Raw genomic sequence first — 20,479 nt, 5'->3', positions numbered from 1 at the left:
GAAAACACATCTCCTCTTAGATTAAAGGGGGATAAAGAGAGTTGGGAAAGGAGAAGAAATGTGGAATAAATTTGACAAAATTAGGCTATATACCTGTATAAATACACCCAGGTGAATTCCACCTTTATGTGTATCTATAATGCACTGATTATCAATAAGTAAATAACCCATAGAGTAAGAGGAAGGGGAATAAGAGGATAGAAGGGAAGGGGGAAGCACTGGGGACTGAAATGGAGCAAATTCACTTCCATGCCTATATGATTATGTCCAAATAAATCCAATCATCATGTATAACACACTAAGAGAAACATAAGAAAAAGAAGTATATCCCTGCTTTAAAATGAAAAATAACTCCTGCTATTTCTCTCTAGCTATCTAGGTTTTTATTTGAAACAAAAATGTTAAAGGCTGTTTCTTTGGATAATAGGTACAGGAAACAAGAGTGGGAGCAGACAGGGAAACAGGGAAATCCTCACAGATATCAAGGCATTTGATATTCATGCTCTCCTGGTTTCCTAACAAAATCGGAAATTGACATCGGTGTCAGGAAGATCCGGTGCATATTGGCTGTACGATTGATAAGTGCCACTTGAATCTCTAGCTGGCTTTCTCTAGCTTTGTGATGAAAGCTGTGCTTCTTAGGATAACAAAACCTAGTGCAGAGCAGATTCATTTACCCAAATCTTGATGCTTTATATCACCCAGTCTTCAAAAACAATGAGGAGAGAGAGAGAGAGTTCAAGCTTAAATCCAGAAGTCAAGTATGCACTCAGAACATGGTATTCTCAACAGCTGGGGGCTAAGAAAAGAAGGATCAAGCACACACCCTCCTATAGTGTACAGGAAGTGTAAAGTAAAAGGCTGGCAGCTCTCCTTGTAATTCTGTTCTGGTATTTCTTTGGCCAGTTAAACCACAGGGAGGCGTCAGTGGGATCATGGATAAGAGACATTGTTCGTCACCTTTCCCAGTGTTTCCCGGAAGTTCACTGAGACCGTAACAATGGGGTTGTCAGCCAATCATCACCCAAATGTACCCACTGAACCCAAGTGGTTCCCATTCACAAAGCAATTATTCTTAAACATAACGGGCTGTAAATGCCTTTGCTCAGAGAAGGCAAAGGCAGTGTCTTTTGTGTTGGAGTTATTTCATTCAGATATTGTTCTGCAGGTTTGCCTATATTTTCAGGAATGGTTGATCTCCTTCTTTTTAAAGACTGAATAATGTTCCATTGTGCATATATGTGTGTGGAGGGGTGCTTGTGCCCCATTTTCTTCATGCACTTACCCCTTGGTGGACTTTACATTGTTTGATGTCCTGACTATTGTGAGTAATACTGCAATACACACAGGGGTGCAGACATCTCTTGAAGGAACTATTATAGTAGATTTTCTAATACTCAAGTATTCTGTGGTCCTATGGAAGAACTCCTGCTTTGAGTGGCTAGTTTTGAGACAATTTTCTTTTCACTGTGCTGCCATTATTTTTGTGTCGCTATGGTTATTTCATGGTTTTATATTAACGTCTGTGAGTGGCACTGGGCTAGTTTTTGAGCTTTGTTAGCTTGTTTCATGTAAATTACCGTGAAGCTGTCCTTCTTCAGCCGTACCCTACATGGGGTCACCTTACATCAGTGTTTTCTGGTCCATGATAACTTTCAGGCCCACAGATAGGTGCTGTAGCTGCTGAATTGTAATCAATTCCTTCTTTCCTTATGATGGCATAGTAGTTGCTATTTTGTTTCTTCTGTATAACTTTTGGTGATCAATACTTTCTGACAGAAAATCATCTTCCACCAGGCTCTCTAATTTGTTTCCGTACTGTGAAGCTAACTCTCCCTCCTTTCTGTATTTCCTGCTTCCCCAAGCATTATTTTTTCTTAAAATATAGCAAACAATAAAATGAAAAGAAAAAAAAAAAAGCCCACATTTTGCTTTTGCTGCAAAGAATGAGGCCTTAGATTTATGAGTTGTATCACTTAAAAATAGTGATTATAAACTAAGTTTATGTAAAATAAAAGAATTTTCTTCTCAACTTACAATAATTTTATCATCTTTTGAAAGGTAGGCTTAATTATTTTATCCTATTTGCGCTTATTAATTCTAGTATTTGTAGAGTTATACATTTTGTTTGAACACTGTAGCTTAAAATGTAGCTTCTAAAATGGTTTGTAAATTCTTAGAGATATTTGCAAACTTTGTTCAACCAAAAGCTGGCTTGCATGATTTTTAACTTTCAAAGTGGCAGAAACCTAGAGAAATTCCCTCTTCCCCTAATCCATACACAGGCTCGTTAAGCAAAGTTCATTTTAAACTACAAATACCCTCCCTAATGCCTCCTATGATAAGGCCTAATTTCTAAGCATGTGTTGCAGAAGTTAAAAAAAAAACCTGAACTTTTTAACTCTAGACATGGTTTAATCCATGCTTTTTAAAACAAACTAAAGTCCCCAAATATGAACTTGACCAATTTCATTAATTATATCTAATTATTTTTTCTATAAAATAAACTTTTTCTTAATGTGGTCTGTCATAGGCTGGAACAGGTTAATTTGCTATAACTATTGCCTTACTTTTGTACTTTATTCAATGTATTTCTAGTTTATAAATGTTTAATATAATTAATTTGGAACAGAAATTGACTAAGAATCTTTCCCACCTCTGAGCAGTCCAGTTCCTCTGAGCAAGGGCATTGGCAGCCATTATCTCTAAGAACAATTGTATTAGGAGACTATCAGGATGGGAAAACTTCCTGACGTTCCCTCCATGAGGATGGTCCAGCATGGAAAAGATCAAACTTGTACTTCATTTTTAGAGATTTACTTACATTTCAGAGAAGCATTAAGATTCCTCTCACCTGGGGGACAGATGGACAGGAGACCAGCATCATCATATGAGACCAGACTTAACTAATCTGGGGACTTCTCTACTGTGATGCACCCTGCTTCATGGTTGGGAACCATTTGAATTCCCTTGGCACATTTGGGTGATGGTTGGTTGACAACCCACTGTTTCTATCTCAGTGAACTTTCTGGAAACTTTAGGAAAGGTGGTGAACAATGCCCCCACTGACACCTCCCTGTGGTTTAAGTAACCATAGAAAATACCAAAACAGAATTGCAACAAGGGTTCTCAGCCTTTTAATTTATATTTCCTGTAAATAGGATGAGTGTGTGCTTAATCCTTTCGTTTTTCCTCCAGCTGTTGAGAATACCATGTTCTGAGTGCATGCCACAGTCCGGCTGCAGCAAAATAACGGAGGGGGGGGACCACGAACAACTTGTGTACATTGATAAAGCAGGAGTAGAAGCCGTTTATTGTAGGATTGGAGGGATATTTATACATTCCACACAGCTTATCTTAATTAGCATAAACTAGATACAGCAGTCAACCAATAAGAAATCTCCACACTTAATGGCTCTCTGGCGCCACTTCACAAACCACTCCCTCTGCAAAATGCCAGGCGCCATCCAGACTTGCTTACAGACTCTAACATTTGCCAGGCACCATCCTGACTTGCTTACAGACTCTAACATTTGCCAGGCACCATCCTGACTTGTTTACAGACTCTAACAAGTACATACTTGACTTCCAGATTTAATCCTGGATTCTTGTATCTGTTCTCAATTTTGGAGTTTGGGCAATGAGTCTCCTCTGCATTGGATTTTGTTTTCCTAAGACATACACCGATAGTGGAAGAGAGTTGAAGATTCAAGGTACATTTTAACAATGATAATGCTGACATATACCAGGTTTTCCTGACTTCAGTGTCAGTTTCCTAATTTGTTAAGAAAATAGATAGATATGTGTGATGATCTACCCTATTGTCCTCTTGGTCCGACTCTTCTGTAGGTACATATTATCTGAAGAAATGCCCTCTAAAATTGACTTCATAATAATAAGATAGATATTGAGAGAAAAACAAGAGTTATTTTTATTCTGAAGACAAGACCAAAAGAGAAGAGAAGGCAAGTGCTTCATAAAAACCAAACAGGTTTTTCCCTAGATGAATCTTCATAGTGCAACTGAAGAGGCATTGATATAGCATTGATTATGTTCTCTTTAATTAATTTAATGCCAGATATATCAAGAGGCTCATCAAAGTGTACAAAGGCAATAGCAAAAACTTATTACTTATTTTCAGATGGCTGTTTTCTAGGAAACATATTATTAGAAATTCAATTATGTAATCAATTTATTTTTGGCATCTTTTAGTTATTGTTCATAATTAAGGAATATATTTTTATATCAGAAACATTTGCCTCATCACTTGATGGAATAGTAAGAGCCCTTTGGCCTTCTTGTTGGATCCTGCTGACATAGAAATCATGTTTCAAGCTAGAAGGTCTTATTTCCTATGTGTTTTAGGGCTTTTATCACATCCTGATTTCTCAGGCTATAGATGAGAGGGTTTGACATGGGAATTATGATACCATAAAACACAGATGCCACTTTTTCTTGCTCTTGAGATCTATTGGTCCCATGGTGTACGTACATGTACAAGAGAGTCCCATAGAAAATGGTGACTGCTGTCAGGTGGGAGGCACATGTGGAGAAGGCTTTCTTCCTGCCTGCAGCAGAAGATATCCTCAGGATGGCAGCCAGGATGCATGTGTAGGAAAAGATGACGACCAGCACAGTGAATGTCAAGTTAAACCCCACAAAGACAGTCAGTACCATGATGTTGACGTGGATACTGGAGCATGACAGGGCAAGGATTGGAGGTACATCACAGAAGAAGTGATTAATTGCATTGGATTTGCAAAAGTTCAACGAGAAAGTAAAACCTGTGTTTACAGAGGCATTCAGGAAACCCATGAAGTATGAACCCAGCAGCAGCTGAATGCAGTGTCTCCGAGACATGACAGTTGGGTAGTGCAGTGGGTTACAGATGGCCACGTATCGGTCCACTGCCATCGCAGCCAGGATGTAGCAGTCACTGGTTACAAAAGTACCATAGACCAGCAATTGCACCAGACATCCTGTGAAGGAGATGGATTGTTTGTTGCACAGGAAATTCTGCAGCATCTTGGGAGTGATAGCAGAGGCATAGCAGAGGTCCACAAAAGCCAAGTGTTGGAGGAGAAAGTACATAGGAGTGTGAAGGGAGGAGTGGCTCTTGATGAGGAGGATCATCCCCACATTGCCTAGTAAGGTGGCTGCATAGGTCACCAGAAATACCATGAAGAGGATGTGCCAAAACTCGTGTTGACCCGCAAATCCCAGCAGAATGAATTCAGTCACTTCACTGCCATTACTGTGTCCCATGGTTGCTAAAGATTAAACAGCATGTGTAAAGTGGCAAAGAGACAAGAGCAGAAAAGGTACGGCCCTGTGATTCTCTTAATGTAGATGTGAAAATGGTATAACATTGAGTTCCACGGTGGGTTCAGAGCATATTTCTGTGACATAATGGACTTGAATTTACAGGCTGAACCTTGGTGCTCAGCACAGATAATTGCCTGTGTATTTTGGAGAAATGGCTATTTGAGCATCAGCTGAGCTCTCAGGAAGTGATTGATGTTTCCTAAATATATCAGTTAAGGCACAGAAAATATGCTGGCTTTTATTCACTTACGCTTTTTTAAAACGTTCTATATGTTTTAGTGAAAATACCATTTACCCAAATATAAATTGTCATATCTGAAAACCTTAGCCTGCCCAGATAGTTGTGTATGATCTTGCTCTAATTTATGCCCATTTTCCCATTTTACCCCTTTCCCTCCTCACCAACTCCACTGTGACTAACATGGGCTCATGGGCACATACAGTCTTCTGTAAAAATGTTTTCAATGTATCTATGGAAATGGATCGTTTCTTTTTAAATTATTAATATGTTTTTGACCCCAATGTCAGCATTGTCAAAATTCTTTAGTAGTTTTAAATGTGCACGGTCACTTTCTGCACTTATCTCACCATGGCCAGGTAATGGAGTCCCTGGTGCAATGATGGTCCACAGACCACCCCTGGACAGGTGTGCTCTGTGTTGTCCATTGTCTCCATTTACCTGTGTCCTCTGCTAGTGATGAAGAGCAGATCGCCTGCAACTGGTCTTACTGCCAATACCTCAGTGTGAACATTTCTCTGTGATGTATTCCTGGAAACACCACCATTGAGTCTGAGGGCCTGACACATACATTCACTCCGCCCAAGTGTGGCCACTTCACCTTCTGGTGGAAGCCCCAGTGCACACTGTAGCTACCTGCACACGGGCCCCATATACCCACTTCCTTGTGGTCACTGGTGTCACAAAGTGCCTTATTTTCATCTTCTTTCCTTAACTACAAAATAGTTTGATTATTGTTCCAATAGCCATAGATTTTGTTGTTCTACTTCTCTTTAAATGTTTGGTGTTCTACTTTCTCATTAAAATTTTTATTTTTGCCAATATTTCTACTGAGTTGGTTTGTAGATACTTTTGTTTAGCCTTCTTTTGAATCTCTCATCTGCTCTTTCTCATATTCTGTCTAAATTAACATTTTCTATGTTGTCCTCTATGAGCCAGAAATCATTAAATCCTAAATTAAAAAAATTTTTTCCTAAAAAAAAAATTAGGAAAACAGCAATGTTACATAATAATTCTCATTTTTGAATCATGGTTTGTTTCTAAATAAGAACTGCAATGAAGTCCATTTGTGTTTCTAAATCATTTTACTGAGAGTCAAATCCTGTGATACAAGTTATTTTCCCTTTTATATTTGGTTGCTGGTACATGGTGTTTGTTGAATCATGATAGTTTGTACCATAAATATAAGTTGACACATGTTCTTTTATGTTTTTTTATTCTTTATTTTTTCAATGGTAGTAAGAGTGATAATGTGTGTATCCAAGCTTGCATGTATGCATGTGTCAGATATATATAAAAATTTAAGTATTAAATTTGCAATTTAAAAATAACACACAAAAACACTCAATTCATCTATGTTGCAAGCAATTTCTACCAAACATTTATGGATTACCTCCCATATTGCATAATATTCTCTCAAAAATTGTCCTAACATTTTCTGACTCATTTCATGATGCTAATATAGCCTCAACACAAAAGTAATATAATAGGAAAAGGAAAATTACAACCCCATTCATTTGTGAATGGAAATGCAAACAACTTAAAAAAAAACTCACCAAATCCAGTTATGTAATAAATAAGTGATTGCTGGGGACAAAGGACCCTTCAGTATTTATTCTCTTCCCTTCTCAGGTTTTTTAATCCAATTGAGAAATAAAAGAAAGTGCATATAGAGAGACTATAATATTATCTTTAGGCAGCTGGGGAAAACTTCAGGTTTATTAAGCAAATTACTTGCTCCCAATCAACATAGTAGGTAGATAGACTTACCAACTCAGTCTTGGCAACAATGATTTGTCTTTTCTCTGAAGCATTGCAGGGGAGCACCTCAGGGTGCAGAGTCATGGGCTTTAGTAGGCCAGATGCTCCAAGCAGGTAAGGGCAGAGCAGAACATGCCAGGATGTTCTTCTCAGATTCACCAATCAAACATGCCATTTCACCTTTCTAGAAACAGAACCCATAAAGTGGAGAGGAGGAGGACTTGATTTCACAAATCGAAGTCCTCTTGCAGGAAAGGAACATCAGAAGCAAGGAAAATGCACTTTCCACCAGCAATCAAGATCAAGTGACATTGATCCCAGGATGGAAGAATTTTTAACGTTGAAAATCTCATTGACCTAATTTGCCATGCCACCACATTAATGTGGGAAAGCCATATGATCCTCTCAGCAGATACCAAAAAATATGATAAAATTAAACACTTTCATGATAGCAAAATAGAGTTAGAGGGGAGCAATGTTGCCTTGGTATGTGTAGTCTCCCACCCTGCTGTACCAAACACCCTCATTGCTAGTCAGTCTTGAGAAGCACTGGCCATAAACGAAGGAATAGGACCAGATGCCTACTATGACAAACCTACTCAATGTTTTTCTTGAGTCTTTAACCAGGAGAAGAAAAGACACACAAAATAATTGAAAGCCACTACATTTATAGGAAGAATTATGACTATTATTATTTGGAGATGATGAAATTTTCTGCATGAAAAACTATAAAGTATTGCCAGATCAATTTGTAGACCAGCAAAGTCATATGATATTGAGCTAATATGCAAAACGTAATTACAATTTCTAGAAAAAATGGGGGGGAAACTATTTCAAAAAATACATGTGATGACAATAAATATAATATATGTAAGTGTAAATCCAAAAGAGTGTGTCATGATACTTATTAGGGAAATAAAACTTTGTCTAACAGTTTGAAGAAGACCAAGACATAGACCATTTTCATGGATAAGAACTCAATACTACAAACAACACATTTCCCCCAAACCGATCTATAGATTCTAGGAATTCTAGTCAAATACTTGAGAAATTTTTGTGTTCATCCTGATATTTTTATGTGGAATTTTAAAGGAAAATAAAGTAGAAGAGAATTTGCCCTACCAGATATCAGAAGTTATTATAAAAAAATCTATAAGGACTCTGTGGAGCTGGCTTTAGGGTAGACTAATAGGCCAGTGAAACTGAGGGAAAAAAGTCATAAAGAGACTCATTTGTCTATGGAAACCTGATGTATAAAAACATGAACGTGTACATCAATGAAAATAGTGCCATATTCTTTGGTGCTTATCTGTGTATATAAAAAATTAGATTCCTACTTTATGTTTTGCCAAAATTGTTTCCAAGTGGGTTACAGATTTAAAATTTATAGTTTTGAGAGTAAAATATTGCTGAATATGTATGACTTAGCTTCTGTAGAAAAAAATATTGACACAAGACATAAACGTACAAATGATAAAACTTGAAAACTCATCTCTATTTAAAGCCAATATTATAAAACAGAAAGGATTAGATGTTCACTGGAAATTTAATCTGGCAAACTTGTTTGCAACTCATCCATGTCAAAGATTAGTATTTATAAATAGTTTCTATAAATTAATCTAATTGGAAAATTCAAAAGAGACATGAATTAGAGAATCATAACCAGGCATGATGGTTAATGTAAAGTCAGCATTTCCGGGGGATGAGGCAGGAAGATCACAAGTTCAAAGCCAGCCTCAGCAAAAGCAAGGCCCTAAGCAACTCAGTGAGACTTTGCCTCTAAATAAAATACACAATAGGGCTGGGGATGTGGCTCAGTGGTCGAGTGCCCCTGAGTTCAATCCTCTGTACCCCTACCCCTGCCAAAAAAAAAAAAAAAAAAAAGATTTATAGAAGAAAACCTAAATGTACAATAGAGATGTGAAAAGATGCCATGCAAGTAGTCGGAACCTGTAAACCCAGCAACCCAGGAGGCTTAGCTAGAAGGGTTTCAAGTTGGAAGATAGTCTGGTCAAATTAGGGAGGCCCTGTCTCAAAACTTGAAAAATAAGTAAATAAAAAGTTCTAGGGATATCATCCAGTGCTACAGCCCCTTGGGCTCAATCCTCTTCCCCCAAAAAAAGTAAATGAAGGAAATGTGAAGAGACACTCCCCTCAGCTCACTAGTGATCAGACAATTGTATAGGAATACTGAATTGAATTATAATTTCATACTCATGGATTTAAATTACCAAGTTTTGGACACAATGTGATCCCACAGTAAATCATATTTGTCTGTTCAGAAAGTAAATGAGTACAGTAATGTTGAAGACAATTTAGAAATACTAGTAAAATTGAACCTGCTTCTCTATGGCCCAGAATTTCCAGGATAGATACATGTTCTAGAAAGATTAATGATCACATAAATATGGTAATACACAAATACATGTGTGTATTTATAAATATACATATATACAAATATGTACATACACTTAAGAATGTTCTTGGCAGCATTGTCTGTCATAGAAACAATAGTCATCGTTACTACATACCTAGTGAAAATTCAGGAGACGGTGCCATGACATCTACATGGATGAATCTCTCCCATGGAACCCTGAGTAATGAAGACAAGAGGCAGACGTCAGCCTCGCTCAGAGGTCAGTAAGGCCAAGCAGAGCTGTGCTGGCTCCACATATGGAGTGGTTGCGGGTAGATGTGGATGTGCCTCTAGTGATGGGAATAGAGCCAGCTAAGCCTGTCACTGATGTGGGCTTATCTGGTGCTCTGAGTATCTGGAGAAATAACAGAGTGGAATAATTCTGTAACAATGAAACAATCTGATCATTCTGAATTCAAACAGAAGGATATGCCATTGCCAGGGGCATTTTTCAAGAGCTATAGAAACAAGGGGCACACACACACAGATCTCTCTTATGGAAGGTTTTACTCAATGTGAAATTCTTTGGTCCATTTTGATGAGGGTATTTGATAATCAAAGGAATGCTATGGAAAGGACAGTCAATCACTTGAGTGTTTTTGAACAGTTTACCCTCTTTTGCATCACAGTGCTTCTGAAGCTTCTTGTAAGTTGTGCATTGGAAATAAACAGACTGACCTAGGTTGGAATTCTGGTTCCACCACCTCAGAGACCAAGAATTCATCTGGCTTCAGCCTCAGTTCTTCCTCTGTAAAATGAGGAATATGGAACTAGTTAGAAGACAATGATGTTCGTTGTAACCTTGTTACATTGACCTCAGCTTCTCATCCGTTGGTCTCAAATCCCATGCAAAGGACACGGAGTGCATCTCCTGTTCTTCCTTTCATTCAATCATTCATTCATTCACATCCCTCCTAGGCAACTCTCAGCCCAATGCAGCGTCCTCACTCTGCTCCCATCCTATCACCAGGGATGAAGTGACTCCTATAACATGGGCTCTGACCCTTGGCTCCACCCATTAGCTGCACCCACCACAGTGATGCACAGCAGATGTTGAAAGTGAAATTTGCCTTTTCTTTACATCACTGTTGCCTCCAGATTCTGTTTCTGCAGCTGGCACAGCTGATTGCCCACCGAGGTCTCTCTGAGGGATTCCCCACCAGGGAGGTGACAGCTGGGGCCTCAGGGATCAGGGCTCACTCTCTTGAGAATAGGAGGTTCCAGGCGTTGAGATGGAATTGGATAAACAATGTTCACTGTTATTTTTACTGACTAAAATGTGAGCTTTCTCTCTAGAGAGAACAACTTTTTCTATGTGTTTTTCTCATTGGGGTTTCTTTTTCTTCTTTTTCTTCCTTTTTTTCCCACTCATTCCTGCATTTGCTGCATCTGTAGCTCACTCTTCTTGCTGCTGTTCTCTGTTTCCCGAAAAGACCATCTTCAAAAAAAAGTTCAGTGGACTGCACAGTAGGAGAGAACAGTTCCCATGGAACTGATATTAGTTCAGACACATCCCAAAGTTTTGGGGTCCCCATGGCCACATTTCTTTTAGACCTACAGGCTACAAATTTGGGGGCTTCCACAATCCCCCTCAGATTTGATAATTCACTAGAATATCTCATAAAATTCTGCCATTATACACAGAATGTTGAAATCCTGCCCACCAAGGTGATGGTATTAAAAGGTTTGAGAGGCAGTTGTAGTTTGAAGAGGTCAGAAGGTGGAGCTAATGAATGGCATCTGTGCCCTTATAAGTGTCACAGGACCCATTTCTTTCCCTCTCTGCTCCCTGCTCTATGGTGATACCATGAGAATTTGGCAGACTGCAGCCCAGAACCTGGTCAAGCAGCTACCCTCACCTCAGAATTCCAGCCTCCAGACTTGTGGGAAATAAATGTCCATTATTTATGAGCCGCACAGACTATTTGTTATTTGTTATAGAAGCTGAAACTGACTAAGGCAGATACTGGGGCTGAAGGTTAGGTACTGCTGTTCTGAATATCGAAAATGGAAGCAGCTTTGCATATGATAATGGTAGAGGCCTGAGGAATCTTGGGCTATAGGGTGGAGGAAGCATTGATTTCTGTGATCAGAATTTTATTGTGATTTATTTTATTTGTGCACATTAATTATTACAGAATAATGGATTTCATTGTGGCATATTCACACATACACAAAAACCATTTGGCCAGTTTCATTCTGGAATACAAACCCATGTTCTTTCCTCCTGGTCCCCTTCCTCTACCTTCATGTTCTATTTCTACTTTGATGGTGTCCCTTGTCTTCCTGTTTTGTTTTGTTTTTTCCCCCTCTAGCTTCCACCTTAGAAAGAAGATATATGATGCTTTTTTTCCTACGTGTCTGACTCATTTTGTTCAACATTGTGATAACCAGTTCCATCTGTTTTCCTGCAAATGACATAATTTCATTCTTTTTTATGGTTGAGTAAAACACCATTGTATATATATATATGCCACATTTTCCTTTTGCAATCTGTAAATTGCTTATTGTGAAGTTTGTCATGATAAACATGGGTGTGCATTTATATATATACCAAGGAGTGGTATTGCTGGATCATAACAGCAGTTCTGTTTTTAGTTTTTTGAGGGATCCCCATGCTGATTTCCACATTAGCTATGCTAATTTGAATTCCCAACAACAAGGTTTAAGGGTTCTTTTTTCCTCCCATTCTCACCAGCATTTGTGGCTGTTTGTTCTCTTGATAATTTCCACTCTGACTGGGCTGAGCTGAGATGGAATTTCAATGTATTTTTAATTTGCATTTCCCTGGTGACTAACGATGTTGAACATTTTTTCATATAATTATTACCTATTTGTACTTCTTCTTTAAAGAAGAGTCTGTTTAGTTCATTTCCCATATATTGCATGCTTGTTTGGGGTTTTTTGTTTTTGTTTTTGTTTGTTTGTATTTGCATTTGGTTTTGGTGTTAGGTTTTTTAGTGCTTTATACATTTAGCATATTCATTCCTTGTTGGAAGAGTAGCTGTCAGAGAATTTCTCCATTCTGTAGGCTGACTATTCACTCTGTTAATTATTGCCTTTACTGTGCAGAAGCTTTTTAATTTGATATCATCTATTTGTCAATTATTGCTATCATTTTCTGAGCTACTGGAGTCTATTCAGGAAGAAGGTTTTTTTGATGCATATATCTCGAAGCGTTCTCCCTGTTTTCTTCTGGCAGTTTCAAAACTTCTGGTTTTATAGGTAGGTCTTTGATGCCCATTTGGAATTGACTTTTTTACAGGGAGAGAGGGATCTAGTTTAATTCTTCTACCTATGGATAGCCAGTTTTCCCAGCACCATTTGTCTTTTCTCCAACACGTGCTTTTACTGCCTTTCTCGAGAACTAGATGACAGTAGCTGTAGCTGTGCAGGCTTCTTTCTGTGTCCTCGATGCTATTTCATTGGTCTACATGTTTGTGTTTCTGACAGAACTATGCTCCTTTTTAAACTATGTCTCTGTAGCATATTTTGAAATCAGATATTGTGACTCCTCCAACATTGAGCCTTTTTAAAAATCATGAATAGGTGTTGAATTTCTTTTTTCCTAAACTTACCTGATCCACATTTTCTTTTACTGAACCAAGCTTTCAACACGATGGTAATGCACACCTGGTGATGTACATAATTGTGTGTGTATTCTGAATTGCTGATATTTTAGGAAGGAATCTTGCTTCTATGTTGATAAAAGATACAAGACAGTAGTTTTTTTATACTGTCTTTATCTGGTATTGTTATCAGAGTGTTGCCAGCTCACAGGGAGGACCACCCAGGGGGTCCCAGGTCCAGGTTCTTGGTGTCTTGAAACAAAGAATTGAGCGAGATGCCAGAGGTTGGCAAGCAAGGCAAAGGTTTATTAAAATGAAAGAAAACACCCAGGACAGCAGAGTGGGCTGAGCTGCAAAGTAGCTTAAGGCCCTGTCTACAGAGTGGAGCTCACTTTCACTGGTCTGTGTTAGTTCTCCCATTCTCCCCTGGGTGGATCTGGGGTTGGTGGCACTGTGATTGACAGCTGAATTTGACATAATTTCTTGTCTACTGTCCATGCATAAGTTTCTTCCCCACCACCGTCTAGGAAAACGCGGGGTTGGGGAGGGGGGACCAAGATACAAGGCTAATGATATGTTAAGTAGCAACAAATTAACTTCAGGTCAGTCCCTTGGGCTCTTGCCCATACCCAGGACCAGGGACTTGTCTTTCAGAGTCTTGAATTCCTCTTGTGCTCATCTAGCTTCCTCCCTTTAACCACAAGATGGCCTAGTTTCCCTTCACAGGAAGGATTTCCAGAGAGTGTGTTGGGTGGGGCGGAGGGACCCTATACAGAGTCCAGAACCCCATGCCCTATCTCCTACCTGAGAGTAGCTCTCATATCAGATTAAATTGGGAAGTGCTCTTTCTACCTAGAGTTTAATTCTCCCTTAAGTTTTGGTGAATTCCTTAGGTGATTTTGATGGGAACATTTTAAAACTATACATTCAATGTTCTTAACGGTTGATTATTGATTTCATATTGAGTTAGTCATGCTTTTGCTTTTCAGTGAGTTCATCCTTCTCTTTTGAGTTGTTCAAATCTGTGTGTGTGGGTTGCTCATAGTATTCCTTTATTGGGTTTTTTATTTTTTTCTTTTTCTTTTTTGATATTTGTGCTTCTTCTCTCTTTTTTCTTTATCAGATCTACTAGAACATCATCAATTTTAATGATCTCTTCAACAAAACCACCTGATTTTTCATTGAATTTTTTTCCCTGTGGTTTTTCTCTGCTCCATGCCATTTGTTCCTACTCTCAGCTTTATTTTTCTATTCCTCTGCTTGTGTTATGTTTACTTTGTCCTCTTCCTAGTTTCTTGGGCTGAAAGCTTTGACAATGGAGTTGAGATTTCTTCTCTTTTCTACCTTAAGCTTTCAGGATGTACTTTTCTCTCTCGGCACTATTTTAGCTATATCCCATAATTTTGGTGTATGGCAATCTTGCTTTCATTCAGTTCAATATTTCTCATTTCCCTGGAGATTTCCTCATTGACCCATGTTTTATTTAGAAATGAGTTATTTCTTTTTCCACTTTATAGAAATGTTTTAGTCGGCTTTTTCACTGCCGTGACTAAAAGACTTGACAATAACAATTTCAGAGGAGAAGGAGTTTCAGAGGTCTCAGTCCATCGACAGCCAGTTTCATTCCTTGGGGCTCAAGGTGAGTCAGTGCATCATGGCGAGGAAAGCAGCTCATGAGATGATCAAGAAGCAGAGAGAGCCTAAACTCAGCTCGCCAAATATCTACACCAAAGGCAACCTCCCAGTGACCCACCTCCTCCTCCAGCCACACTCTACCTGCCTTCAGTTACCACTCAGTTAATCCCAATTAGGGGATTAATTCACTGATTGAGTTAAGGGCTCTCACAACGCAATCATTTCACCTCTGAAGGTTCTTGCATTGTCTCACACGTGAGCTTCTGGGAGACGTCTAATATCTAAACCATAACAAGAGAAATCTCTTTTCTCTTCCTACTATTGGTCTCGGGCTCAATTTCATCATGTTCAGAGCACACATACTGTATGATTTCAAATATTTTAAATTAAATACCAAATTTTGATGTGGTCAGAGGTGGTCTGTCTCAATAAAAAATTGGTACATGCTTGAAAAAATGTGTATTCTGCTCATGTTACGTAGAATGTCCTACAAATGTGATGAAAATTCTATCAGTTGAGAGTGAGGTCTCTCTTTGCTGATCTTTGTCTAGAGGTTCTATCAAATTCCCCAATAATAATTGTGGATTATCTTTTCTACTCTTCACTCTTTTCAGTTTTTGCTCTCTCGTTTAGTGCCTGAACATTTAGAACTGCTATTTCTTATTGGTGGATCAATAAGTGTACCATAGTATAACATCTCTCTCTCTGTTCCTGCTAAATTTCTTTGCTGTGAAGTCTGCTGTATCTGATATTTGACATAGCCACCCTTTCAATCTTTTGATCAATGTTTGTAGGGCTTTTCATTTCCTTCCTTTTACTTTTGACCCACATATATCACGGTATTTGAAGTGACTCTCTGTTCACAGCGTATAATAACACAGTGTTTCTCTATCCATTCTGCCAAACTTCTCCTCTGAATTGTCATCAGAGAAGCAATCTTGGAATATCAGAAAAGATGAGAGAGCATGGAAACATCCTCCTCTTGATTTCCTAAATTAATCTGGAGTGTTGTTGAAAAATTCAGCACTCTCTGATATGGTTCTCAATGTACCTGGGGAAAATATTTAACATGATCATATTAAAAATTGGCCAGGTGCAGTGGTATTCCCACACCTGTAATCCCAGCAACTCAGGATGCTGAGAAAGAAGGATTTGTAAGTTTGAGCGATCAGATGAGACCCTCAGCAGTTTAGCGGGACTCTGTCTTAAAATTTAAAAATAATAAAGTGCTGGGGGTGTAGCTCAGTGGTGAAGTGCCCCTGGGTTGAATTCTCAGAACTAAATATAATAATAATAGTAATAATAATAATGGGAGTCAGGGATATAAAAGAAAGTAAGGTCTCTATGCCACTTAACAGTAAAATATGACAATAAATATGTAGCTGTACACATAGAGCTACTCGTGTAAACACTTGATAAATCGTACCATAATTCTAAAGTATGTTCAAGCAGCCCACAGAAAAGCATGAAAAATAAAAGAAAAAACAAAAGGGAAAGAAACAAAGAGAAAACAAAAAAAAATCACATTCAAGTGTTATAGTATCAAGGACAACATAAATTAAAAAAGAAATGATCTTTGTTTTTAAAGCAATAGGAGTCATGCATTCCAAATTCAACAGTGAAAGTCCAAAAAACAAAGTTTACAAAGATCTAAAAAGCAAGGTTCTCTCTCAACCCAAAACACTTCTACAGATAATAATGATCAAAGAGTGAGTGTGTATCATTTCTCAAGTTTACCCACAAATAAATAAAGGGAATGAGAACAAAAGAGTTGGAGAGGGAGAGAGAGCTTGTTTATTAGAAGGGCCCACACCCTAACCAGCATTCTAGGCCTTGCTTTCTCTTCTGACCATATGACACGAGCACCTTTCCATAAAGGCATATCTTTATCTCATTTGGGGGCTGTGTGTTGATCCACAATGTTAACCTACTGTGATTTATTTAAACCTACTTCTTAAATCATTTTGGACAAACATTGTTACAGTCACATAATGAACTTCAAAGTGAGTTCCATAACTCCCATTTTACAGAGGAAGGAAGTAAGGCAGAGGGGGGCGACATCCGTAGCCTCTATTAACTGGGAAGACCGGAATTCAAACGCAGGGCTGCCTGTCTCCTTTCCACTGCACGTAGGGGAATATGATGAAAGTTCAGAAGCAGGGAGACCAAGTGCATGCTAAGCATATTTAAAATATTCTGGTAGTGGGCTACTTTCTTTGCAGCATTTGTTTTTGACTAGGAAATGCCTCCATCGTGCAAAAACCAAATAGTTCACATCGAGTCAATTCATCCCAGTGTACACATTCTGTTGTGGGGTGATGGGCAGGGCGTTAGTCCTCAGGCTTGAAAAGGGTCTCCATAATGTGACATCACCTTCGTTGAAATCAAAATGATTACAGTAAAATGGATAAAGTAAATACCGTCACCCAATCAAGACTGCAGTTTCCATAGACACCTGACCAACCCCAGCTTCTGAGAATTGTTGTCCCTGCTGGATGGATGGATTCTTCATCTGCTTTCCAACACATTTACCTGAGGAAGGAGCTCATTAGAACTTACTGTTCTCAGGCCTCCCTAAAAGTTTAATTTGAGACGAGAGTGTCCTGTTCCGTCAGTTGAGTTATCCCACCGTGCTTGTCTCCGCAGATATTTGAAAGAACCCGAGAAGCTGATATCAACCACTGGCTTTGGTGCCAATCTTGTCCCTGAAGATGGAGCTCTGCTTAGGTATGAGCGAAGAAGCAGCAGTCTACTGATGAACTAGGGATGTGTCTTTCTCCCCCTCTGCAATGGTTCTTTTATTACACAACATTTTCCATGAATAAAGATGTATAAAATTCTAGGGAGAAATTCAACCACACTTTTAGCCATGGTACAATTCCAACTTAAGATAATACCTAATTTTAACTAACATACACATGCTTCAATAATGACCTTCTCACTTTCTACCATGAAAGTAAGTTTACTAAATATATAGAAGATAACATATAATAACATAAAATTGATTGATATCTTGTTTGGGGGGGTGGCTTGTACATTTCAAAGATGGTCCTTCTTCCTTGTAGATTTGACTTCATCCAAGGGACTTTTTTCTCTTTCTTTTTTCTTCTTCAGGTATCAGAGAGGTAAGCTACTGACCTAAACGTTGTAACCAAAAGTTATAACCTATAACTTGCTTCTTAGAAGGCTCTCAATCGACCCTCATTCTTTTAACATTCCCTTCAACTCTCTCAGAGTATACCTGTTGATGTCAGCATTTGGAGGACTCTGTAGTATAAACCTAGCCGATTCTATGCTTTCTCTATTTCTGCCTCAGTATTTTATTTTCTGGGGTCTGATAAATGAACAATCACTTGCCAATCTACTTTCAGATAGAAATTTAAACTGTTGCTACGTCTGCATTCACTTATACCTTTTAATAAAAAAAATTCTTTGTACTGTGTCACTGAAATATTAATAATTTAAAGTAAGACTATATGTAGTTTTTAAAAAAATCCCTAAGTTTCAGTGACATAAAATGATAGAAATTCTCCATCACATAAAATCCAGAGGCAGAAGCATGTTGCTAACAGGGAGACTTCTGCAGGATGAATGTGTCTCCAAAGTTCTCATACTGGAACGGAATTGCCAACACCACAGGGTTGGAGGTGAGACCTAATAACAGGTAATTGGGGCCTGATCTGCTTTCATGAGCAAATTCATGATGTTATTGTGGAGGAGGCTTAGTTACAATAAGAGTGGTTTGTCACAAAAACCAGTTTGGCCCTTTCTTGCTCTCCTTCTTTCCTGCCCTCCACCTTCTACCATGGAATGGCACAGTAAGAAAGTCCTCACCTGGTGTAGCTCCTCCATCTCAAAATGCCCAGGCTCCAGACCATGAGGTCCAGAAACCTCCTTCTCTGTATAAATCACCTACTCCCTTGTGTTCTACTACAGGAACACAAAATGCTTTAAGACAGGGACTCTGCTTCACACACAGGAAATTAGCATAGAGTAAACCACCATGAGCCACACAAAGACAGTCACCAGGCTTAACAGATGGAAATACAGGATGCACAGTTAAAATTGAGTTCTGGCTATGCAGTAATTGTTTTAATGGTACTAAAAATTATGTTGTTTATCTGAAATTCAAATTTTAACTTGGCATCTGGTATTGTATCTGGCCACCCTACCACAGGATTTGCATAGTGTCCCTGAATGTCAACATCCAGCTAATATGTGAGGAAGAGAGGGAGCACAAAGTCATTTGGTTTTATTTGCATAGGAATGGGAGTGAAGAGATGATTCAGGCCTAAAGATAGCTTTCACCCATGTTCCTTTGGCCAGAATATTGTATCATTTGCACACACAAGCAAATTTGAATAAAAGTGTATGCAATTGTTCCAGAAAAAAGGTATATGTACAGACAGGTGTTAAGGATACCAAGTCAATTCCTGCCATACCAAGGTCCATTATCCCACAATAATCAGGGTGTTACCATAAAGACAATAACAGGGTGTTTAAGGGCACTCTACACCACATGAAAAATCAGGCATATGTGCATCAAAGCACCAAACTTAGAAAAAAAAACTTAGATAGAAAATGCAAAAATACTTATGAGTTAAAATAGGCTATCATTATGTATTAGTCAAATTGTTAGCACCTGTCTTTTCCTTAAGCTACACCATAATTGAAAAGAAAGAATTCCATGGAAAATTCAAACATCCTTTTCATATGGATATAAAATGAGAAGATTGCCTAGTTTGCAAGGAGAACTTTTCTGATGGGAGTTACAAAAAGACAAGCACACAATACCAGGTCATCAAACTAGAGGAATATGAAATCCATTGAGACACAGATTCCACTTCACACAAGCACGTAGGAGCCCAGCGTACAGTAAACAGCAATAAGCCACATGAGTACAGTCACCACACTTAACAGTTGAAAATATAGGATGCACATTTAAATTCAAGTTTCAGATTCATAATAAGTGTTTTATTTCAATATTTCCATGCAATATTTTAGTTATATTTCTACTAAAAATCACATTGTTTGTCTGAAAGGATAAATTTTAAAAAAAAAGATGAAAGGTGTATTGTCCATGAACATAGCTCAGAAAATTTTTCTCACTCCAATTCTATTAATGTCAAGAGCTTGAACCAGAACTATGACTAAAATGGTAAATGGCTGAGAAAAACTGTTGGCTGCCGAGAAGGTACAAAATCATATTTGTTTACTGTCTCATCCAAGTAGAGATGCCTGTTTAATATAGTTGAAAGGTACATTAATCTATGTTTCTTAGAATCCGACATAAAAAGTCAGGATTATACGCAGTGGTCTTCATTTTTAAATGAATAAATGGCTGAATTATACTGATTATGTGAAAAATATTGAAAGAATTATTTGTAAAGTACTAAATTCCCTCGTGAGTGTTTGTCAGAAAAGTCCAAATCAAAGTGATGTGAAATGTAAGAATCATTCGCTGTAAAATGTCACAAAGATTTTCCTCTTTTCTTTTCCCTCTTTGCCTGGTTCTCTCTAGAGTTTTTAGCAGCC

General features: G+C 38.3%; 1 protein-coding gene across 1 annotated transcript; it reads right to left on the bottom strand.

Annotated features, from left to right (window-relative positions):
- Nucleotides 1-4,335: 4,335 nt before the first annotated feature.
- Nucleotides 4,336-5,265, bottom strand: LOC101976649 (olfactory receptor 5AK2). The gene has a single exon (XM_005331682.2). It carries the CDS (start codon nt 5,263-5,265, stop codon nt 4,336-4,338), a length of 930 nt encoding a protein of 309 aa, XP_005331739.2.
- Nucleotides 5,266-20,479: the final 15,214 nt, after the last annotated feature.

Source organism: Ictidomys tridecemlineatus, chromosome 4 (genome assembly GCF_052094955.1).
Source record: "Ictidomys tridecemlineatus isolate mIctTri1 chromosome 4, mIctTri1.hap1, whole genome shotgun sequence".
NCBI classification, from domain to species: Eukaryota; Metazoa; Chordata; class Mammalia; order Rodentia; family Sciuridae; genus Ictidomys; species Ictidomys tridecemlineatus.
The sequence above is the reverse complement of the archived record's forward strand: the minus strand, read 5'-3'. Positions and strand labels throughout refer to the sequence as shown.

What these genes read in the sequence shown, in the direction of transcription:
- LOC101976649 (XM_005331682.2), bottom strand. Translation starts at nt 5,265, where the DNA reads ATGGGACACAGTAATGGCAGTGAAGTGACTGAATTCATTCTGCTGGGA.